The 24,750-nt window shown below is 44.7% G+C and overlaps 2 protein-coding genes across 12 annotated transcripts in view; one reads left to right on the forward strand and one right to left on the reverse strand.

The window, feature by feature from the left end:
* Nucleotides 1-24,750, forward strand: part of LOC127449012 (myeloid-associated differentiation marker homolog) — a 137,638-nt gene that overhangs the window by 73,512 nt on the left and 39,376 nt on the right. Inside the window, exon 4 of one of the 6 annotated variants that reach the window (XR_007898638.1) lies at nt 16,237-16,849. The exons of 4 other annotated variants lie outside the window; for them this stretch is intronic. The gene's annotated coding sequence lies outside the window, so the exon portion shown is untranslated. Of the gene's footprint in view, nt 1-16,236; nt 16,850-24,750 lie in introns of those variants that run through there. One more of the 6 variants, XR_007898632.1, reaches the window with a different exon arrangement.
* The window catches only part of LOC127448952 (leukotriene B4 receptor 1-like), an 88,726-nt gene that overhangs the window by 2,603 nt on the left and 61,373 nt on the right, over nt 1-24,750 (reverse strand). For 5 of the 6 annotated variants that reach the window (XM_051711961.1, XM_051711989.1, XM_051711970.1 and 2 more), the window contains one exon: nt 15,536-15,736. The exons of the other annotated variant lie outside the window; for it this stretch is intronic. In XM_051711961.1, coding sequence (XP_051567921.1) covers nt 15,536-15,736 — 201 coding nt within the window. The remainder of the gene's footprint in view (nt 1-15,535; nt 15,737-24,750) is intronic. 6 annotated transcript variants of the gene reach the window in all.

Below are 24,750 nucleotides of genomic sequence, written 5' to 3' on the forward strand. Positions count from 1 at the left end.
CTTAATAAATAAAAGTGATTCCTCACAGTGATTTGGTCACAGTGAAGGTCGGGGAGTTGAGAGAAATATTTCACCTAGATAAAATTAACCATGGTTTTACTGTAGTAATATTGTTGTAACCATGTTTTTGGAGGAAACTATACTGTACTTTTGATGCAGTTAACCATGATGTTACTACAGTAATATGTTGTTAATATAGTAAGCATGTGTAATTTTGTGGTTACTATGATTTTACTAGAAAAATACCGTGGTGATCCTCTGGTTACTGTAGTAAAACCATGGCTAATTTTTGTAAGGTATGGTTAGGTTAATGTGTAGGGGGTGGTGTAGGACAGGGGTGCTCATTACATCGATCGCGATCGTCTGGTCGATCGCAAGACAATCACTGGTCAATCTCGTTAATAGGTTGAACGGTAAAGGAAGTAGATCAAGAAACTACTCAAATAGCAAAATTCTCAATGATCACTTTTTTATTTCCCCCTTGTGGCTCCCACACAGGTGGATTTCCAAAACGCCGGATGGCAGGAGAATACTCTTTCATATCTATGAGGAAAGCTCTACCTGATTGTTATGGTTACGGTTAGGGGTAGGGCTATAGTTTCTCTGACCAATCAGGTAGCGCTTTCCTGATCAATATTACTGAATCGTCCAATTAGGTATCGCTTTCGTCATGAATATAGATGACCTTCCCCTGCCATCCTGCATTTGGGAAACTCGCCCCCTCCCTCGAGCACTGTCTAACAGATGGCTTTTTTTATGTGTGTGTGTGTGTTGTATGAGTGCTCATGATAATGCAGATATGCGCCTGTGTGATGGTCAAATATATTTCAAAATGCCTTTCTTGGCCAGGTATTGATAGAAACACAGACAGTTATGCCTGAAGTAAGCGTAAACACCGGGACAAAAAAATTTGTATCGGATTTGTATCAAAATATCGGATCTGTGCATTAGGGCTTGCGGTGTAAATGCAGCCTGATATACCTGTCACTGCCTATGTCACTAATAACAACAACAACAAAACCATCCATTGCTCTTGGCTGGATAACTTTAGTAGCTTTAAAATAAAAAAATATTAATGTATTATAATCATACAGTGAAAGCCTGTAATCCACAAGAATGTAAGAATTTTTACTTGAATACTTGATACTGCTGTTAGACATTTTGAGCACTGTTTCTTAAGTTGTTTCTGTGTTCTTATTTTATTACTGACTGTTTCCTTGTCTTGAATAATTACTTGAGAACTTGAAACAATGTTTACCCAATTAACAAATTAGTCAGTATTAGTTTTTGCTTTGAGAACCATAAAATTTCACTGGTATTGGTTCAGACTGCTGAAATGTTGGTATCGTGACAACACTGCCTTCAATGTAAATTTAAATTGTGCATGGTAGTTCGTACTGTAATAGCCTTATGAAAAAGATCTCATGGGATGAAAGTGTGAGCACCCCTGGTGTAGGGTGTCTGTGGGACTCCAAATAAACACAATAAAAATGCTGCAGTGATGCCCCTATACTAATAGTATCTGCCACTATGTGCACTAGAGTGCAAATAGCATCTAACACTATTTGCACTTAGTGCAAAGAAGATGCTTTTTGTTGCTTTTTACACTTAGTATTAATAGCATCTATAGCTATTTGCATTAAGTGTAAATAGCCTCTGCCTAAAGGTAATCCTCTTTTCATGCGCTGAATTCTAGGTCTTGCAAGGCCATGTGATGGCTTTGTGCGAGGAAATTAAACAGATTCAAATTTAAGTATGAAATTGCCACCTAAAGAAGGTTATGACAGCTTTGACCTCAGTGATGTCACATGCATTTGGCTCTCACATGTCTCGCGATAGTGACATTCTAATGTTAGGATGTATATTTTAAAATATACACATTTAAATATATTCAAATAGAGGGCTTCAGAAGACTTGGAATTCAGAATAATCACTGAGAATAATTTATAGTGCTTAAAGATGCTATTTACAATTTTAGCTATTCTGGAACGTCCACCAGACTAGCCATTGAATTAGCCAAGCCCCCTCTTTCTAAAACCCTGCAGTCCAAAGACACGCACACAAACAAACACGAGACCATTGTTTTGGATCGGATGGAGGGGGAAGGGGTACCCTGAGTGTTTCACAATCCGACCCTGAGTGTTTCACAAGAGCAGGAAACCGCACCGGCATTTTTACAACCATATATGGGCTGCCCTCTGAACGCACACAATGATTGACAGGCAGCAAGTCTTCTGATTTGCTTGACAAAGGATCGGACCACAGACATCTTTTTTTGCAGTTGTTTACCAAGCCTAGGGCTGTTACAGAGACAAATGTGATATTTCATGGCACCTATTTCAGAGATATCTGATAGGTAATAGGGACTTTTTTGGCATGTCATAATATTAAAAAATCACTTACAGCTCATTTAATTGTCATTTTCTGAATAAATTGTTGCGACTCTGCTAATTTATTTACTTGTTATGCCTTTTATATGGTTAAGAATTTGTTAGTTTGGAGTCACGTAGCGCCATGCGAGGGTCGGACATGTGAACAGCGAACTCTGCGCACTTTGCTAATTTTTAATACTTTTTGTGTCATAAATCGGTGAGATTCGATACACCCTGTTCCATAACTGTTCTATGAAGACAATATGTCAAAGAATTCAAAATCCTCGGGCTCTGGAGTCATTAAAAGACACTTACGTGCTCAAGCTGAGACCCCTGACAGGGCCGCAGACCGGGGACCGGGCAGTGGGAAAGATCCAGCGTCAGCTGTCGAGCATGTCAGCAATGCTGGCGAAGGTCGTTGCTGACTTGGAAGATCTTGCTGTAATACGTAGATCAATCACTGCCATGGAGAAGTTCTTTGAGTTGGTTACAAGAGTGGGGAACATCGAGAAACGGATTGATTATCTGGAGTCATCGGAGAGGGAATTAGCTGCTAACCTGCTAGCGACCAAGTCAGACTTTGCGCGTCTCTGGGAAAAGTTGGAAGACCTTGAGAATCGTAACTGGTGAAACAACGTCCGAATTGTTGGAATTCCTGAGAACGAAGAAGGCCAAGATATGGTGAAATTCCTAGACGAGCTCTTCCCAAGTCTACTCGACATAACAGGCCATAAGCTGGAAATCGAGCAAGCTCACAGAGTTCCCGATCAATTCTGGCCAAATTTCTGAGATCATCCGATAAAGACCTTGTTTTATATGAGGCGTGGAATAAAGGAAGGCTTTCTTGGAAGAACCACAGCATTTTCTTGTACCCAGACTTTGTGAATTCGACAAGAGAGAAACGTGATCGATTCAAGGAATGCAAGAAACTATTACATCAATGGAAGGTCGCTTTTGCACTGATGTTCCCGGCCAAATTGAGAATAGATACTAAGGATGGCTGCAAAATATTTACATGCCCACAGCAAGCGATGTCCTTCATAAAGTCAATGGAATGAGTAAGTCATTGTATGATGCTCTCGATGCAGCCGAGTGGACCTGACTCACTGAACATTCACTTGACCGTCCGAGGAAACTGGGCACCTTCTTTGTTTCTTTTTGTGCTGGTTCCGCCTAGTGGCTGGACTTTGTTTCGTGGAATAACACTCCTTCGGGACAGTTTGTGGATGAATCTGCATGTTCTTTGTGCTTATGCCTCCAATTGGATGGAGTTTGTTTTGTGGAATATTTCTTGCAAATCATTAGAGTGAATAGGGCATGTGTTACACTCATGTAACAGCTGAATGGGCCGGCTCACTGAACATTTGTTTGACTGCCCGAGGAAACTGAACAGCCTTTTTTTTTTTTTTTTTTTGCTGGTTCTGCTAGCGGCTGGAGCTTGTTTTATGGAGGAACACACCTTTGGGACAGTTATGTGGATGAATCTACATGCTCTTTGTGCTTATGCCTCATATTGGCTGGAGTTTATTTTATAGATTATTTTCTGTTGTGTAATCCTATCTCACAACATTTGTATAGAAACACCGGACTTGAGCAATCCGATGGCAAAAGTGTCGTGGGGGCTCTCGTGGCGTGCATGTACTGTTTGAGTTTAGAGGGAAGGACACTAGTTGGCGCTGTCGTGCACGGGGTTAATACGCACGTTTTTCTTTTTTTGGGGGGGGGGGGAGTTTGGGGTTTGTTTGTTGCTCTAATGTTTGAATGTGGTCTTTATAATTTTGTTTTTGACACACAATCTATTTTTTCTAATGTGTCAAAATGTCAGATGTTAATATGAGTGGATTGTCTCTCTCCATGTGGAATGTGAGTGGGTTGGGGCACCCCATAAAAAGAAGGAACATTATTTATTTTCTTAAACGTAAGAAATATGATATAGTGTTTCTTCAAGAAACGCATCTTTCCCCGCAGGAAGTTGAAAAATTTTAGAAGATATGGGGTGGACATGTTTTCTTTAATGCTGGCTCAAGTAAGAGCAGGGGAGTCATTAAATTGATAAGTAAGCATCTACAATTCAAATGTCTCAAACAAATTAAAGATACATTAGGAAGAGTCATTATTGTTTTAACAGAAATTCAGGGGCAAAGGTTGATTTTGGCTAATATTTACGCACCTAACGCTGATGATCAGAGCTTTTTTATAGATCTTGAAGGGAAGTTGCAAGCCGCTGGCACCCCTCATGATATAATATTGGGAGGAGACTTTAATCTTTTGATGGACTCAGTCCTTGATCATAGTGAAGCAAAAGTGTGTATGCCCCCTAGAGCAACATTGATGCTTCACAGGATGTGTAAAAATCTTGGTCTTACAGATATTTGGAGACTTTTGAACCCATCTGGTAGGGACTATAAATTTTTTTCATCAGTCTATAAGATTTATTCTAGAATAGATTTTTTTATATCTAAGTCCCTCATTTCATCTGTTGTTGATTGTTCAGTTGGAAACATTTTAGTCTCAGATCACGCCCTGGTGAGTTTAGAGGTGTTGCCACATACAGAGAAAAAGAAATCATATAGTTGCCGCTTTAATGTATCCCTTTTGCAAAATCCTCAATTCCAACAAATGTTAAAGGCTGAAATCAATGTCTATATGGAGACCAGCTGGACCTCAGTATCCTCTGTGGGCGTGGCTTGGGAGGCACTTAAGGCGGTTCTTAGGGGTCGGATCATAAAGTATGCCTCATTCATCAAAAAATCCTGAGCAAGGGAACTTGTGGAGTTGGAAGGGAGTATTAAAAGTGCAGAGGCAAAGCTGAAGTGCCGAATGTCAGCTGATGGCCTCAGAGAACTGACCCGATTGAAATATAGATATAATACTATTTTGTCGCAGAAGGTGGAGTTTTGGCTATTCAGGGCACGACTTTGAGTACTTTGAGTCGGGGGACAAAGTAGGGAAGCTTTTGGCTAGATATATAAAGCAGAGAGAGTATTTTTCTACCATTCCCTCAGTGAAATCTGCTGGTGATTAAATATTTACCTCAGCCATTGATATTAATAATGCTTTTAAAGAATTCTATCTTGATCTCTATAGTTCCACATCTTCGTCTACTGATGAAGAGATTAGAAACTTTGTGGAACCATTAGAACTCCCTAAACTGACGACTGAGCAAAAAAATTCTCTTGATTCTGAGATAACCTTGGAGGAGCTTGGCGAGGTAATTCAGGCTTTGCCTACAGTCAAGGCTTCAGGGCCAGATCGCTTTGCTGCTGAGATTTTTAGATCTTATGCTACAGAATTGGCTCCACTTTTGCTAGAAGTTTATTCGGAATCATTAAAGAATGGAAAGCTTCCGCCAACCATGATGCAAGCCTGGATCAGTCTGATTCTTAAAAAGGATAAAGATCCAAGTGAGTGTAAGAGTTACCGTCCAATTTCCCTGATCCAGCTAGATGCTAAAATATTGTCAAAAAGTTTGGCTAATTGATTAAGTAAAGTTATGACATCTCTTATACATATAGATCAGGTGGGGTTTATTCGGGGCCGCAGCTCTTTTGATAATGTTTCATCAATATCATGTGGTCAGTGGCGAATGATCAGACTCCAGTCTCTGCCATCTCACTTGATGCTGAAAAGGCATTTGATATGGTAGAATGGGATTATCTTTTTAAGATTTTGGAAATGTATGCGCTTGGGAGTACGTTTATTGGATGGATTCATTTACTTTATAGACACCCATTAGCGGCGGTACAAACAAATGGATTAATTTCAAATTATTTTACTCTGGATAGGGGCACCCCTCTTTCCCCATTATTGTTCTGTCTTGCCCTGGAACCATTAGCAGCAGTGATAAGAAAGGAGGATGATTTTCCAGGGGTGGTGGTGGGAGGTGTGGCGCATAAGCTTTTGCTTTACGCAGATGATATTTTATTATTCGTTTCCGACCCTTCTAGATCTATGCCTTGCCCCCATAGAATCATTAATTCCTTTTCTAAGTTCTCAGGATACAGAGTCAATTGGTCTAAATCTGAAGCTTTGGCTCTGACAGCATACTGCCCAGTATTGGCTTTCCAGCCTGGTGCCTTCCAGTGGCCCAAACATGGCATTAAGTATTTGGGCATTTTATTCCCAGCAAATTTGTCTGATTTAGTCAGAGTTAATTTTGATCCTTTAATAAAAAGGTTTTCGAACGATGTGGGCAGGTGGGGTTCATTAAATTTATCTATGATTGGGAAGGTTCATGATATCCAAAATTTAACTACCTGTTACAGTCTCTTCCTGTAGATGTCCCCCTCTCTTATTTCAAGCAATTTGATAGCATAGTGAAGTCCTTCTTTCCCAGATTACATTTCAATAAGTTACATAGGCCGATTGACAAAGGTGGGCTAGGCCTACCCAAGATTTTGTTTTATTATTAGGCATTCAGTCTCAGACATTTGGCTCATTGGTCGCTTCCACTCAGAGAGAGCCCCTCCCTGGTTTTGTATTGAACAGGAAGTTCTTGCCCCTATTTTGCCATTGCAAAGCCTTTCTATCAAACTAATCGGAGAAGTTAAGTTACACCCCGTTATCTCGCATTTGCACTCGGTATGGACAGAAGTGTCCAGAGAGTTTAATTTGGACATTTATTTAAATGTTGCCTGAAGCATATGGCAGAACCCAAAAATATGTTTTAATAAGTCCCATTTATGCTGGTAAGAGTGGATTGTGAGGGAGGATAATGCGCTCATTGACCTATATGAGGGTGGAGTGTTGAGATCTTTTGAAAATTTGGTTCAACATTTTGGTATTCCCAGATCTCAATTTTATAGGTATTTACAACTGTGCCACCTGCTCTGTACTATATTTGGGAGTAGCATACACCCCCCTAAAGTGGCAGATACTCTGGGAATGGTGATTACTGCTTTTGGACAAGGTCAGGAGGCATCAGTGTATTACTCCCTGCTAATTCAGAGTCTGGGGGACAGAGCTTTAACCTCTATCAAGAGATTATGTGAAAAAGATTTCAACTTGGTATTGGAGGAGGGAGTGTGGGCTAGGATTCTAAAAAACATCAAGTCTGCATCTAGAGATGCAAAGGGTGCGTCTTATGCAATTCAAGATTTTACATAGATTTTATTGGACCCCCTCTAGATTGTATAGGCTTGGTTTTAAAGACACACCCACATGCTGGCGATGCCAATCGGAGGATGGAGACATGGCCCATGTTTTTTGGTGGTGTGTTGAGATCCAGGAATTCTGGTTCAAGTTTCAGAGTTTTGTGTGTGACGTGTTGGGCACTCGGGTTTCGTTTTGCCCCAGACTCTGTGTTTTGGGGGATGGGGCGGTCATCGATGTGGGGAATGGACACATAAAAATTGGGTTCTGACCAGTGTAATGATCACCAGGCAGATTATTTTGAGCGGTTGGAGGTCAGCTTGAGCGCCCCCATTTCGGGAGTGGTGCACGGAGATGGGGAGGGTGGCAGCTTTTGAGGAGGTGTCATTTGGAAGATGGGTTAACTTAGATTTGTTTGTTGGGAAATGGGGTAAAAAAATCTGGAGTTTTTGGAGGGCTCTTGGGGTGGGCGGTGGAGAGAATAGTATAGTTTTAAATGTGTATGATTTTATATATAGTTGTGCTCAAAAGTTTGCATACCCTTGGAGAATTGGTAATATATGTACCATTTTTAAAGAAAACGTGTGAACAGGAAAAACACATTTATTTTATTTCTTATGGGATTCATATTCAACTGTAGGTTATAACAGAATGGCACAATCATAAATCAAAACATGGCAACAAAGAAAAAAATGAAATGACCCCTGTTCAAAAGTCTGCATACCCTTAGTTCTTAATACTGTGTATTGCCCCCTTTAGCATCAATGACAGTGTGCAGTCTTTTGTAATAGTTGTCTATGAGGACCCAAATTCTTGCAGGTGGTATAGCTGCCCATTCGTCTTGGCAAAATGCCTCCAGGTCATGCAAAGTCTTTGGTCGTCTTGCATGATCTGCACGTTTGTGATCTCCCCAGAGTGGCTCAATGATATTAAGGCCAGGAGACTGTGATGGCCACTCCAGAACCTTCAACTTTTTCTGCTGTAACCACTGGAGGGTCAACTTGGCCTTGTGCTTAGGGTCATTGTCCTGCTGGAATGTCCAAGAGCGTCCCATGTGCAGCTTTCGTGCAGAAGAATGCAAACTGTATGCCAGTATTTTCTGATAACATGCTGCATTCATCTTGCCATCAGTTTTCACAAGATTCCCCATGCCTTTAGAGCTAACACACCCCCAAAACATCAGTGAGCCACCACCATGCTTCACAGAGGGGATGGCATTCTTTTCACTATAGGCCTTGTTGACCCCTCTCCAAACAAAGCTCTATTTTGGTCTCGTCAATCCAAATTACAGCGTGCCAGAAGCTTTGAGGCGTGTCAAGGTGTTGTCGGGCATATTGTAAGCAGGCTTTTTTGTGGCATTGGCGTAGTAACGGCTTCTTTCTGGCAACTCGATCATGCAGCTCATTTTTGTTCAAGTATCATCGTATTCTACTCCTTGAAACAACCACACCATCTTTTTCCAGAGCAGCCTGTATTTCTCCTGAGGTTACCTGTGGGTTTTTCTTTGTATCCCGAACAATTCTTCTGGCAGTTGTGGCTAAAATCTTTCTTGGTCTACCTAACCTTGGCTTGGTATCAAGAGATCCCAGAATTTTCCACTTCTTAATAAGTGATTGAACAGTACTGACTGGCATTTTCAAGGCTTTGGATATCTTTTTATCTCCTTTTTTCATCTTTATAAAGTTCCATTACCTTGTTATGCAGGTCTTTTGACAGATCTTTTCTGCTCCACATGGCTCAGTATCTAGCCTACTCAGTGCATCCATATGAGAGCTAACAAACTCACTGACTAGGGACCCCTAGTGTCACTACATCGACACCAACGTCTCGTTCCCTCCATCAGGGAACGGAGGTTACACCAGTAACCATGACGTTCCCTATCTGTCACTCACTCGACGTTGGTGTCGATGTAGTGACACTAGGGGTCCCTATACAAAACACCACAAGGCTGAACTGTGTTACGTGAACTGGCGGTGTGTGGTGGGCAGACTTGCTGTGTGCCTCATAGCCAGCGCACCAGGTCGACACGTAACCTCCCCCAACACAGTTATGAGTGTCGAACGGCCCTTTTTGGGAACAAGTCGACTACCCAGAGATAGAGACAGGCTTAACCCAGTCGTGGCCTCTTTCCCCTTCTCTTTTTCCACTCCCTAAAAAAGAAGGGGGATTATCTGACTGGGCCACCAGGTCTAGTCGGGGGGTGTCCCTCCCAAGGGGAGGACACCGCGGAGACCACACCTCGCCCCAAGAGAGGGGGGGATATTTAAGTGGAAGAATACATCACATGGTCTTTCCAACCATGTGGAGAGCTTTCAAGGTAGATCCTGCCCAATGGGGGAGGAGTTACTACAACATGGAGACTGAGGGGCTCTGCCCAAGGAAGACGCAGTTTGCCAGTAGGGAAACGAACTAGCGGAAGATATAGATCGCATGGGGTTAGCCTTACAGGGAACCGCCACATGCGGAGCACCTACCCCAGAACCGGGCTCTTAGTTAGCGCGTGTACTGGGCCGGCAGCGAGTCTCTCCGAAAACTCGACTGCCACAGGGCTCGGAGGAAGTCAACCAGGGAACAACTTTTGTGAACACTACTGGGAATTAACAGCACACGTCTTCAGCTCAAAAGGAGGTGGAAGGCGCTGTGTGCAAGCGATACACCCGGCCGGCTATCCCGGGCTTATTCGCTTGTGTTGCGTGCCACTACCTGGGATGAAACCGGTTCCACCCGGAGGTTGTAGAACCTTGCAAAGGTGTTGGGTGTTGCCCAGCCCGCTGCTCTGCAATGTCTGTTAGAGAGGCACCTCTGGCCAGGGCCCAAGAAGCCGCTACACCACGGGTAGAATGGGCTCGTAGCCCTACCGGGGGCGGCATGTTTTGGGCGAGACATGCCATAGTTATGGCGTCAATGAGCCAGTGGGCGATCCTCTGCTTGGAGACAGCGCTTCCTTTCCGCTGTGCACCAAAGCAGACAAAGAGCTGCTCAGAGATTCTAAAGCTCTGCGTGCGATCCAAATAGATGCGTAAAGCACGCACCGGACACAGCAACGACAGGGCTGGGTCTGCCTCCTCCTGGGGCAGCACTTGCAGGTTCGCCACCTGGTCCCTAAAAGGAGTGGTGGGAACCTTGGGCACATAGCCCGGTCGGGGGTCTCAGGATCACGTGAGAATAGCCCGGACCGAACTCCAGGCACGTTGGAGACATGGAGATTCCAGAGGTCTGGGCGCTGGTGCCGGATGGTGCCCCTTCCCTGAGAAAGAAGGGCCTTCCTCAGGGGAATTTGCCCGGGGGGAGCTGTCACGAGGAGCGTGAGGTCCGAGCACCACGTCTGGGCGGGCCAGTAGGGTGCTTACCAGGACGACCTTCTCCTCATCCTCCCTGACCTTGCACAGGGTCTGTGCGAGCAGGCTCACTGGGGAAAATGCATATTTGCGAATGCCAGGGGACCAGCTGTGTGCCAGCGCGTCTATGCCGAGGAAGGCCTCGGTGAGGGCGTACCAGAGCTGGCAGTGGGAGGATTCTTGGGAGGCGAACAGGTGCACCTGTGCCTGACTGAATCGACTCCAAATCAGCTGGACCACCTGAAGGTGGAGTCTCCACTCTCCCTTGAGGGTAACCTGTTGTTACGGCGCGTCCGCCGGAGTGTTGAGGTTGCCCGGGATGTGAGTGGCTTGCAGCTACTTGGTGCTGCTAACTCCGTTGGAGGAGACGGCGGGCGAGTTATGACATACAGCGGGAGCGCAGACCGCCTTGGCGGTTGACATATGCTACCGCTGCCATGCTGTCTGTCCGAACTAGCACGTGCTTGCCCTGGATCAACGGCCGGAACCTCCGCAGGGTGAGCAGAATTGCCAGTAACTCGAGGCAGTTGATGTGCTAACGCAGCCGCGGACCCAGCCCGTTTTGGAGGCATCTGTCGTGACCACGACGCGCCTGGAGACCAGTTCTAGTGGAACACCTGCTCGTGGAAACGAGAGGTCGGTCCAAGGGCTGAAAAGACGGTGACAGACCGACGTAATGGCCACGCGGTGTGTCCCGTGGCGCCATGCCCGTCTCGGGACTCGAGTCTGGAGCCAGTGCTGAAGCGGCCTCATATGCATCAACCCGAGCGGGGTGGCCACCGCCGAGGATGCCATATGCCCCAGGAGCCTCTGAAAATGTTTCAGTGGAACCGCTGTTTTCTGTTTGAACGCCTTCAAACAGGCCAGCACCGACTGGGCGCGCTCGTTCGTAAGGTGCGCCGTCAAGGAGACTGAGTCCAACTCCAAACCGAGAAAAGAGATGCTCTGAACCGGGAGGAGCTTGCTCTTTTCCCAGCTGACCCGAAGCCCTAGTCGGCTGAGGTGTGAGAGCACCAGGTCCCTGTGTGCGCATAACCCATCTCGAGAGTGAGCTAGGATTAGCCAGTCGTCGAGATAGTTGAGAATGCGAATGCCCACCTCCCTTAACGGGGCAAGGGCAGCCTCTGCGATCTTCGTAAAGATGCGAGGAGACAGGGACAGGCCGAAAGGGAGGACTTGTACCGATACGCCTGACCCTCGAACGCGAACCACAGGAAGGGTCTGTGTCGAGGAAGGATCGAGACGTGAAAGTACGCATCCTTCGGGTCTACCGCCGCGAACCAATCTTGATGCCGGACGCTCGCTAGAATGCGTCTTTGCGTCAGCATCTTGAACGGGAGTCTGTGTAAGGCCCGGTTCAGTACTCGCAGGTCCAAGATTGGCCGCAACCCACCGCCTTTTTTCGGTACAATGAAGTAGGGGCTGTAAAACAATTAAATGCAAAAGGTAACAAAAAGAAGATCTGCTTACCAGCTCCAGAGAAGCGGGTTTCGTTGTCCCTGGGTCGCCCGTCTCAGGGGCGCTTCGAAGACCTCCGTGGGTTCTTCGGTGCCGGCTGTGAGATCGAGTGGCGTCGGCTTCCTGCGGTGGGCTCCACGCCGGGGCCGGGCCGGAGGGGCGGGCTGCGGCGGAGCCGGTGCAGTCACCGCAGGGGGACGCCCTCGGCGATGAGTAGATGGGGTGCGGGATCTTGAGCCACGCCGGGGCAGGACAAGCCGGCTAGCATCCATCTACTGCTCTACCATCAAGAACTGCTGGGCAAAGTCCTCGATGGTGTCGCCGAATAGGCCCGCCTGGGAAATGGGGGCAGCAAGGAATCGTGTCCTGTTGGCCTCACCCATCTCGACCAGGTTGAGCCAAAGGTGGCGCTCCTGGACCACTAGTGTGGCCATCGTCCGCCCGAGAGACCGCGCCGTGACCTCCGTCGCTCGGAGAGCGAGGTCGGTCGCCGAGCGCAGTTCCTGCATCAATCCCGGGGCGGAACTACCCTCGTGCAGTTCCTTTAGCGCCTTGGCGGACTTGCAGGAGAGCCATGGCGTGCAGGGCGGAGGCGGCTTGTCCAGCAGCACCGTAGGCTTTGACCGTCAGAGACGACATAAACCTACAGGTCTTGGACGGGGGCTTTGGGCACCCACGCCCATGGGCACTCTGCGGGCATAGGTGCACCGCGAGCGCCTTTATCCACCGGGGGATTGCCGAATAACCCTTGGCCGCCCCACCATCGAGGGTAGTGAGAGCGGGGAAGCTGAAAAGATTGGAACCGGGCAGTAAAAGTTGCCTCCCGCGACCTTGTCAGCTCTTCATGCACTTCCGGGAAAAAAGGAACGGGGCGGGGCGTGGCTTTGAGCGGCGCCGCGAGCCCAGGAACCAATCACCGAGCCACGAGGGTTCAGGGAAGAGCAGAGGGTTCCACTCTAGCCGACGCTTGTGGCTGCCTGGGAAAGCATGTCGTCATCTCCGCGTCAGCCTGTGACTGGGCGATCGACCCCGAAGGGAGGAGCCCAGCTGAGGCTTCCGACTGGACGAGCCCGCTCTCCGATGCTGCGCTCGAGAGCTCATCACTTTCGCGGGCTCCGAATAAGAGGTCGAACTCGCCGTGAGACGAGCCGGCGGATTCACCCGGAAGCCCGATCGGGGCAGACGAGCGTGCTGGGGAATGGGAGGTCCGCGGGGGGATACCCGGCAGAGGCGGTCCCATTGGGGTCCCCAAATCGCCCCCAGTGCTAGCCGCGCTGGCCTCAAACCCGTGGGTAAAAGGACCGAGGCGGGAGCCTCTGGGGTGGCTCGCTTCCTTACGAAGGCGAGCCGCGACCGCAACGTTGCCATGGACACATTCTCGCAATGAGAATGTGACCATCCACGAACGCTGTCTCCGCGTGAGCAGTGCCCAGACACGAAAGACAGTGATCGTGACCGTTAGAAGGCGAGAGATAACGAGCACAACCAGGAATAACACACAATCGGAAAAGCATCTTTAAAAAGACGTTCCGTGTGTGCGCTCTTTTAGAGAAATATATACTCTTTTAGAGGGGAAAAATGCTCTTTCAGAAAATATACTCTCTAGTTTTTCTGCCGAAGCGCCCAGGGGCGTTCTCTGCAGTGCACCAGTGCAGAGGGGGGAGAAGCCGCTGAAATGCGCCGTCAGATCCAGCAGGTGAATGAACAGTAGTATTCAGCTCAGCGAGCATGACCGTTCGGCTCCAAAGAGAAAATCTGAATGAGTGGTTGCATACCAGCTCCTTTTATACCCGTATGTTCGGGGGAGTGGCATGCAAATAACACTCGCCAATTTTCATTGGCCTTTTATCAAAGACCAGAGGTGTCTCGGGCTCCCAAGAGTGACCCCTAGTGTCACTACATCGACACCAACGTCGAGTGAGTGACAGATAGGGAACCTTGGGTTTACTACATTAACCATAGTTTCACCATGGTATTTTGTAGTAAAATTATAGTAACCACACATTTAACCATGGTTACCATATTACCACCATTTTACTGTAGTAAAATCATGGTTAATTGCATTAAACTATGGTTTCTGCCAAAAAATATGGTTACTACAATATTACTATAGTAATACCATGTGCAATCTACACAAAAGCGATGCTGAGCCACGGGAGTAAGGAAGGGAACGAGAGCAATCGAAAGACCCCACCTCCGGATCAAACTCTTCTTTCCACTCTCCGGCATTCACCGTTATCAAATCACTGCAATTAAATCAACCTTTATATTAATTTGTATTTATTGTTGTAAGTAGTATTAAAGAAAATATTTAGAATGGAAACAGGAAATCGGATGTTAAAAAAAAAAAAAAGCGGGACAAAAGGTGGAATCGAACCATGGTCGCTAGGACAACACTTTACACCCCATGCCACTGCAGCGACACCTATTGTCTAGTTTGTTGTATATTTCTTTGGTTCCAGTAGACTATTGGGGTGAAAATAGCTGCACTGTGTGGCAGATGCTATTTACACCATGGTGTAAATAGTCACTCCGTAAAATATTTCGCCATTAAAAAGAATGTTTAAAATATTAAATTACGTCATAATTTGGGCATACATTTTTAGTAGGCTTTTTTCTATCTAAGAGTTATAGGTGTTCTATGTATTCTCTATTCTTGAAGTCTCTGTTTTGCCACAGTGACAGCATGATGCACAGTGCATATCAGATTAATACCTGCCTTTCATTCGTATTAATTTGCTCTTGCAGTTTCCATTTCTAAAATGACTTTCAGGCTTGATAAAATCACTTTGCAGGTGCAATTTGATTCATTTGCACCGACATCACCCTTTATTATGCGCATTTGGAGGCATGCCTCAAAATTGCATTTTCATTTTGGGGAAATGCAAAAATTGCCAAGACGTGCTATTTTGCATATCTGGAAGACCCAATCCTTAGAAGACTACGTTAGAAGATCAGCTCAGATCTTTTTTGCACATGCAGTCAAGTTTGCACTTCTTTTTTTTTTTTTTTTACATGCAAACCTGTAGTAAATCAGGTACATAGATTATAATGTAACAAAATCAATGTATTTATAATTATAATACAATGTATAGAATAAAAAATCTAAACACACACGATAATATAAATGGAATCACCAAGCCTATGACTGACTCCTCCGAACTGAGGTGAGAATAGATTTACAAGAAGTCACTACAGTAAAGTTGAGACTACCCTGATAAGCGATATTTCTTTTTGTTGATTTGTTGGTAGATTACAGGTGTAAAACACACACACCTGCACCATGTTTATGATGTGGTAAGGCAGCCAGAACAGGCCAAAGGTGATGACAATCACCAGGATGAGTTTCTCACTGCGGATACGCCTACGAAACCGGGTCTTGCGAATTCTGCGCAGGATACACGTGTAACTACCTATGATCACCCCGTACGGCAACAAGAAGCCCAGCACAGTTTCCAGACAGTACTGCAGTGCCACCTAAACACATATGAAAGAGAGAGGTCAAAATGTGGTAGCATGGCAGAAAAAGAAATATACCTATATAAAGAGACTTTGTTTAAAATTTGTTCAGTTTTGTTCAATAATTGTATTGGGTTTTTTAAGGTTAATTATTGGGGTTTTTAAGGTTAATTATACATATATAACATACCTTATGTTTACATATGTTACTTTACCTGTTGATACCATTGTAAATGAACTTTCTCCTCCCTTGAACGTTTTTACATTTTGTAGTGTTACAACCAAAAAGTAAACTGATTTAATTGGGAGTATTACCATATGATTTATTGTTGGGTGCATAAGCAGGGGTGTAAAGTAATTGAGAAAAAGTATTATTTTGGGGGATTTGTACTTTACTCGAGTGCAGTTTAAATGAAATACTTGTACTTTTACTTAATTATATTTACAAAGAAAAAATAGTACTTTTTACTCCTTACAACTTTGTTTAAACTTGAAATGTACTCATTACATTTTTGCAGATCATTTTCTTTCGTCTTACTGGACAGAAGCCGCCTTTTTACTGCATCCGACAAATGACGGATTGACAAATGACAGAGTGTCGCACAGTGGCTTTGTGGAGTTCCGACCATCTGCAGAGGCAGAATTTCAGATCTGATTTGTGTTTCGGATACGTCAAAAATATTTGTGTGACTAGACCGTATGTGACCGCCCGACTGAATGTGATGTATTCATTCAAAACTGAGCACAAAGTGAGAAACACTGACGGTTTTTGTCCCAAACTTTATTCTAAACGCCTGCTACTTCTACAGATTCGACAGTTATGATCATTCACGTTGCAAATATAAATGTAAAAATAAAAGGCTTTTGTAAATACATTTGTACGTCATTTATTTCTACACTTGCCTTCACATTTAAATCATATCTATGAATTTCTATTCCCTATTTGCTGAATTATTGTTGTTGTTGTTGTTGTTGTTGTTAGGCAACTATTAATTATAATCAGGGTTGGGGAGTAACAGAATACATGTAACGGGATTACATATTTAAAATACAAAATATAAGTAACTGTATTCCACTACAGTTACAATTTAAATCATTGGTAATTAGAATACAGTTACATACAAAAGTATTTTGATTACCGAAGAGATAACTTTGCATTTTATTGTCATTTGTTTCATTTAATATTTAGTCCTTTCAGATGGAAAACATTTATACATATAAATTGTTTTCCTGTAAAAGTATAAAAAAATCCTTAAAACAAGATCAATTTGATTAATCTTGTTTTAGAAACAACACTGCATAAAATATTTAGGTTTTTCAGAGAATATATTTTTTACGTGTATTTTGTCTTACTGTACTGGCAGAGTTTTTAATAGTCAAAACAAGTGAAAAAATCTACCAGTGCTGAAGAACTAATCCAAAGTATTTAGAATACGTTACTGACATTGAGTAATCTAACAGAATCAATTACAAATTACATTTTACAGCATGTATTCTGTAATCTGTAGTGGAATACATTTCAAAAGTAACCCTCCCAACCCTGATTATAATAATAACTATAAAACCATGTTCGTTGCATGGAACATTGCGTGACTGTGACAATGTTTTTACAAAATAAAATTATGTGGTTCAGTACACATCTCAGTGCAGTTCTGAAAAGAAATATCCACAGTATGGTGCAAAAAGCAAGTGAAATGTTCTCCTGAACAGATGAGGTTTTTAAGGTTAATGTTCTATCAAGATTTAATTCAACAAAACGTCTTGGTTACTGATGTAACCTCTGTTCCCTGATGGAGGGAACGAGATGTTGTGTCGATGTAGTGACACTAGGGGTTTGCTCTTGAGAGCCCCAATCACCTTTGCTTTGTTCAGAAAAGGCCAATGAAAATTGGCGAGTGGAATTTGCATGCCACTCTCCACCCCGGACATATGGGTATAAAAGGAGATGGCGTGCACCACTCATTCATAGTTGTGCTGAGGAGCCGAGAGAGAGTCCTGGCCATGTCAGCGGTCGGTTCAGCGCCATGGCAGGAGGGACACAACGTCTCATTCCCTCCATCAGGGAACAGAGGTTACATCAGTAACCAAGACATTCCCTGTCTGTCACTCACTCGACATAGTGTCGATGTAGTGACACTAGGGGTTCCTACAGGAAATGCTGCAGGTGCTGAACCATGTCACGAGGTACGGATGAGTGGACACGGGCAAGCTGCTGTGTGCTTCACAGCAAGCCTTAACCACGTCGTGACATTCCAGTGAGTTATGTAAGGCGTCTCCCTGGTCCCGATAAGGGTGGGAGGAGGCACTTATCCGAGGAGGCTACAGGCGGTGGCCTTTCCTGATTTTTGTATTAAGCAATTTCCTGCCAAGCACATGCTAGAATAGCACTGGGGAAGTGCTCTTCCCTCTCCAGGAGGGAGAGCACTACGGAGACCACATACTATCGGAGGGAGGTTAACATGTGGAGAATACCTCACATGGACTTACCGACGGGGAAGTTCACATATGGAATGATGCCACTGGGGAGGACCCTGTCTACGGAGAGGGTACACAGCAACAGTGGCCAAGGCAGAGCAGAGCTCTGACAAGGGGAAACACAGGGTTCACCTGAGGGGAAACCGAAGAGTGGAAACACATCATACAGGAATACTGAGGGGGGAATCACCACGTATGGAGCACTGAGCCCAAGTACATGGGCTCACCTGAAAAGGGACATACGAGTACTGGGCCTGGCGGCGTTCCTCCTCTGCCGAGTTCACCACCGAATAGTGCTTAAGGAATTAAAGAGGCATCCAGTGTTCACCAGTTGTGATAATAGCACACATTATCACATTAAAAGGGGAAAGGCGCTATGCAAGCGATACACCCGGACCTACCTGTTGTTACCCCGTAACACTAGGGTCGAAACTGGTTCTATGCGCAGGTTGTAGAACCTCGCAAAGGTATTGGGTGTAGCCCAACCCGCTGCTCTGCATATGTCTGTTAGAGAGGCGCCCCACGCCAGTGCCCAGGAGGACGCAACACCTCTGGTGGAGTGCACCCGGTCTCCCAAAGGGCATGGCAGGTTTTGTGATTGGTAAGCCAGAGAAATGGCATCCACAATCCAATGGGACAACCTCTGTTTGGAAACAGCTTTCCCCTTCTGCTGCCCTTCAAAGCAGACAAAGAGCTGCTCCAAGCATCTAAAGCTCTGTGTGCGGTCCAGATAGATGTGCAGGGCACAAACTGGACACAGTAACGACAAGGCCGGGTCTTCCTCCTCTGAAGGGAGCGCTTGCAGGTTCACCACCTGATCCCGGAAGGGTGTGGTGGGAACTTTGGGCATGTAACTGGGCCGGGGTCTCAAGATCACGTGAGAGTGTGCCGGCCCGAACTCCAGGCATTCGCTGGTGACAGAGAGCGCCTGCAGGTCCCCAACCCTCTTGATAAAAGTGAGCGCCACCAGGAGGGCAGTCTTCAGTGACAAAGTGCTGAGCTGGGCGTGCTCCAGCGGCTCAAAGGGGGCTCTCTGTAAGGCAGGTAGGACCACAGTGAGATCCCAAGAGGGAATCAGGCGCGGCCTAGGGGGATTCAATCTCCTCGCGCCTTTGAGGAACCTGGTGACCAGGTCGTGCTGCCATGAGGGTCTCCCATCCATTGTATTGTGATATGCTGTTATTGCAGCCACGTACACCTTCAGGGTAGAGGGAGACAGCCGTCTCTCCAGCCCTTCCCATAGGAAGGACAACACAGACCCGACCACGCATCTCTGTGGACACCAATTTGTGAAGAGATGCCACTTCAGAGCGTACAGCCGCCTCACTGAGACCAAGTACGGTTGGGCCAGTACGGCGCAACCATCAGAACTTGCTGCCCATCCTCCCTGACTTTGCACAACGTCTGTGCAACAAGTCTCACTGGGGGAAACGCGTACTTGCGCAGTTGGAGTCTCCACTCTCCGCGGAGCATTACCTGCCGTGAGAGCGCATCCGCTGCACGGTTGAGGATGCCCAGGATGTGAGTGGCTCACAGAGACTTCAACGTCTGCTGACTCCAAAGGAGGAGGCGGCGGGCGAGTTGCGACATACGACGTGAGCGTACTCCGCCCTGGCGGTTTATATACACCACGGTCGCTGTGTTGTCCGTCCAGACCAACACATTCTTGCCCTGAATCAATGGCCGAAGCCTCCGCAGGGCCAGCGATACTACCAGCAACTCTAGGCAGTTGATGTGCCATTGCAGGCAGGGCCCTGTCCAGAGCCCCGTTACTGCTTGCACGATACTGCCCACCCCAGCCTGAATTTGAGGCATCCATCATGACCACGACACACCTCAAGACCTGTTCTAAGGGAACCCCTGCCCGTAGAAATGCCAGATCTGACCAAGGGCTGAAAGTTTGGCGGCACCGTGGCATGATAATCACACGCTGGGTGCCGTGGCGCCATGCCCACCTCGGGACTCGAGTCTGTAGCCAGTGCTGGAGCGATATCAGCGATGGATCATATGCATCAACCTGAGGGGGAGTACCGCCGCCGAGGATGCCATATGCCCCAGCCTCTGAAATTGTTTCACTGGCACTGCTACCTTCTGCCTAAAGGTTCTCAGGCAGGCCAGCACAGACTGTGCATGCTCGTTCTAAAGGCGTGCCATCATGGTGACCGAGTCCAACTTCATACCGAGAAAAGAGATGCTCTGTGCAGGGGAGAGCTTGCTCTTTTCCCAGTTGACCTGAAGCCTCAGCCGGTCGAGGTGCCGAAGCACAATGTCCCTGTGCGCACACAATAGATCTCACGAGTGAGCTAAGATCAGCCATCATCCGGCCCAGGGCACGCGCCGTGACTTTCGTTGCCTGTAGAGCGAGGTCAGTCGTGGTACGCAGTTCCTGCATAAGCCCTGGGTCGGTCCTACCCTCATGCAGATCTTTAAGCACCTTGGCCTGGTGGACCTGCAGGATAGCCATGGTATGCAGGGTGGAGGTGGCCTGACCTACGGCGTTGTAAGCCTTCGCCACGAGTGACGAAGAAAGTTACACGCCTTGGAAGGGAGCCTTTGTTGGTTCCTCCAGGTGGCTATGCCCTGTGGGCTTAAATGCACCGCTATGGCGCGCTCTACCTGGGGAAGCTCTACCATATATCAGCGGTCACCCTCGCACAATCGAGTGTTGTGCTTCCCCTGGGCGCTTCGGCGGCTGAGTACACAGGTGTTAAAAGAGTATATTTCAAAAAAGTATATTTTCTCTAAAAGAGCTCGCACAACAATTGCCATCTTTTTAAAGATGTCCTTTTGCCTTCATGCTACTGGGTGTGGCCGTTATCTCTCCCCATCGAAGCGCCCGGGGGAAGCACAACACTCGATCCTGCGTGGGTGACCGCTGATATTTGCCGTAAATTCCAGCAGCAGAAGGTAAGGTGATGGGACGAACACACATGCGCTCAGCTCCGAAGAACAAGTCTGAATGAGTGGTGCACACCATCTCCTTTTATACCCGTATGTCCGGGGCGGAGAGTGGCATGCAAATTCCACTCACCAGTTTTCATTAGCCTTTTCTGAATAAAGCAAAGGTGATTGGGGCTCTCAAGATCGAACCCCTAGTGTCACTACATCGACACAACATTGAGTGAGTGACAGACAGGGAACTAACCTCCCTACCCTAAACCTTAAACCTAAACCTAACCAATAGTGTCAGAAAAAGCAAATGTGACATGAAAAACTAAATTTCTGATGTAAACATGTCATTATGTGTTGCACCTATGACACTTTTGGCTAACGTGTCGACTCGCATGCTCTTCAGGACTCGTGCCCCAGTCCTTTACATCACAAGTGCAACACTCTATCAATTGAGCTTCTGTGCAATTTGATCACACTTAAACAAGCTTGTAAATGAAGTTGGTTATGTAATGCAAATGTTAATATGAGTCATGAGCTATAGTAAATGTGTTTATACACTGGCAGCCAAAAGTTTGGAATAATGTACAGATTTTGCTCTTATGGAAATAAATTGGTACTTTTGTTCACCAAAGCGGCATTCAACTGATCACAATGTACAGTCAGGATATTATTAACGTGAAAAATTACAATTACAATTTGAATTTTTTTTTTCAGAACTTCTTAAACTACTTCAAAGAGTTCTCATCCAAAAATCCTCCATGTGCAGCAATGACAGCTTTGCAGGTCCTTGGCATTCTAGCTGTCAGTTTGTCCAGATACTCAGGTGACATTTCACCCCACGCTTCCTGTAGCACTTGCCATAGATGTGGCTGTCTTGTCGAGCACTTCTCACCCACCTTACAGTCTAGCTGATCCCACAAAAGCTCATTGGGGTTAAGATCCATAACACTCTTTTCCAATTATCTGTTGTCTAATGTCTGTGTTTCTTTGCCCACTCTAACCTTTTCTTTTTGTTTTTTTGTTTCAAAAGTGGCTTTTTCTTTGCAATTCTTCCCATAAGGCCTGCACCCTTGAATCTTCTCTTTAATGTTATACATGAAACTGGTGTTGAGCAGGTAGAATTCAATGAAGCTGTCAAATGAGGACATGTGAGGCATCTATTTCTTAAACTAGAGACTCTGATGTACTTATCCTCTTGTTTAGTTGTACATCTGGCCTTCCACATCTCTTTCTGTCCTTATTAGAGCCAGTTGTCCTTTGTCTTTGAAGACTGTAGTGTACACCTTTGTATGAAATCTTCAGTTTTTTTTTGGCAATTTCAAGCATTGTATAGCCTTCATTGCTCAAAACAATGATTGACTGATGAGTTTCTAGAGAAAGCTGTTTCTTTTTTTTTTTGCCATTTTTGACCTAATATTGACCTTAAGACATGCCAGTATTGCATACTGTGGCAACTCAAAAACAAACACAAAGACAATGTTAAGCTTCATTTAATGAACCAAATAGCTTTCAGCAGTGTTTGATATAATGGCAAGTGATTTTCTAGAACCAAATTAGCTATTTAGCATGATTACTCAAGGATAAGGTGTTGGAGTGATGGCTGCTGGAAATGGGGCCTGTCTAGATTTGATCAAAAATGACTTTTTTTCAAATAGTGATGGTACTGTTTTTTACATCAGTAATGTCCTGACTATACTTTGTGATCAGTTGAATGCCACTTTGGTGAATTAAAGTACCAATTTCCTTCCAAAATACATTATTCCAAACTTTTGGCCACAAGTGTATGTCATAACATAACATTGTGTGAGGAAAAGAGCGCAAAGTAAGTGTTTATGAACTGATTATCTGCTGTTTTACTTGTGATTTGAGTGACGGGTTAAAAGTCATGGTTGTTTTAGCACGTATAGTGATCATTTCACAAGAAAATTGCAGTTTAACATACAACAGGCCACATAAAAATCATTTTGCAAAAATGTAGTTATGGTAACATGATTCTTTGACCAGGTTGCGAATGCCACTGGGGAGAAATATAACAGTCGTCAGAGACAGTAAAAAGGCGACTTAACAAACCAATCGAATTTAACAACATCCTCTCTCACACAATTTCTCTTGATTTCATTCTAGCTAGGAAAAAAGTTACTTTTTACTTTTTAATACTTAAAGCTGCACTACGTAACTTTGTGCTCTCTAGTGACATCTTTGATTGAAAATTTAAATTGCAAGCAATTTGCAAAAGAATGCATTACGTCCATGGTGTTTCAACACTACTGCTCTGGCGGATGAATCTGATGATTTGAAGTTACCTGGACATCGCCTGTTTGTGATCATTACTGGCAGATATTCAGAGCTCATAATGTGCTATTTTCATGTTGATATAATTATGTTATACGATTAAACGTTTAAAAATGAAATATTACTTGATTTGATGAAGATAAACAACATTCCTATTGACATATTTTGAATGAAAGAATTGTACACTTTTCTGACACTACACTCAAAGCACTTTTACATAGAGAACAGGGAACTCTCCTGACCAGTAACAAGTATATTTAAATATGATTATTCAAGTGTTTTATCAACTATTAATGTTTGAGTTGTATTATACTTATCAATTTAAGAGGTGAAACTCATGATACTGCTGATTCGAGTTCAATGTAAGACTTCATTATTTTTACATTATTAATCTTGTCAATGAAATCAATAATGAAAACGTTTGTTGACGAAGGGTTTTTTGATTTCGCCAACGATAATTAAGATGAGTCGAAAAAGGCGCATCATGAAGATTATTAAATTATTTTATTAAAGCATACTGTTGACGAAAATATGACGATAAAAATTATACTGCAAGATATTAACAGTGCAAGATACAAACAGAAGAAGAAACATCTTGATAATCTGTAAATAGAAGAAGATATTAGATATGGATTAATTTAATCCATTAATCCAGTGTGTTGGGCATTTCTCCACTTGATCTGTATGAGTTGAACTTGCTAAAACCGGCAAAAAAAAAAACAAAACGGGGTAAATACCTCATTCAAATGCATCCTATTTATACATGAGATTCATCAGTATATCCACAACATTTATGGAACAACTTACATCTGCACAACGAAACTAATGAATATGAACTTGAATTAAATGATGCGCTCGGATCATGATCGGTAAACATATGAGTAATGTTCGATTCATAAAAGCATTACCCCTACCAGACAACATACTGTATCCAATTCCAAGCATTATAGAAGGTAAATAACTTTGCTAAACAGATAACAGATAAACATCCATCCAGACTGCAGCAATGCCATCCTGAACTGCATGATTGTGACTGACTGAACTGAACAGCGTCCTCAGCCGGCACTTCTTTCCTGTGTTTACGGACATGACATCATGACGCAAAGAGGAACGATATAAGGCAGTGATTTCGCGCAAAATCTACCTGACAGCTCAAAATGCTAATTATTTTTATAGGCTTACCGAAATGAATCGGGGTAAAGTAAGGACATTGTTTTGAACACTGAATGTTTATGTACTTAATCAATAATGGCAATGTGTTCATTTTTAACCAAAAAATCTTACATAGTGCAGCTTTAAGTACAGTTTAATGTGAATACTTTTTTACTTTCACTCAAGTGTGTTTTTGGCTAGATACTTGGACTTTTAATTGA

This window comes from Myxocyprinus asiaticus, chromosome 1 (genome assembly GCF_019703515.2).
Source record: "Myxocyprinus asiaticus isolate MX2 ecotype Aquarium Trade chromosome 1, UBuf_Myxa_2, whole genome shotgun sequence".
Taxonomy (NCBI): Eukaryota; Metazoa; Chordata; class Actinopteri; order Cypriniformes; family Catostomidae; genus Myxocyprinus; species Myxocyprinus asiaticus.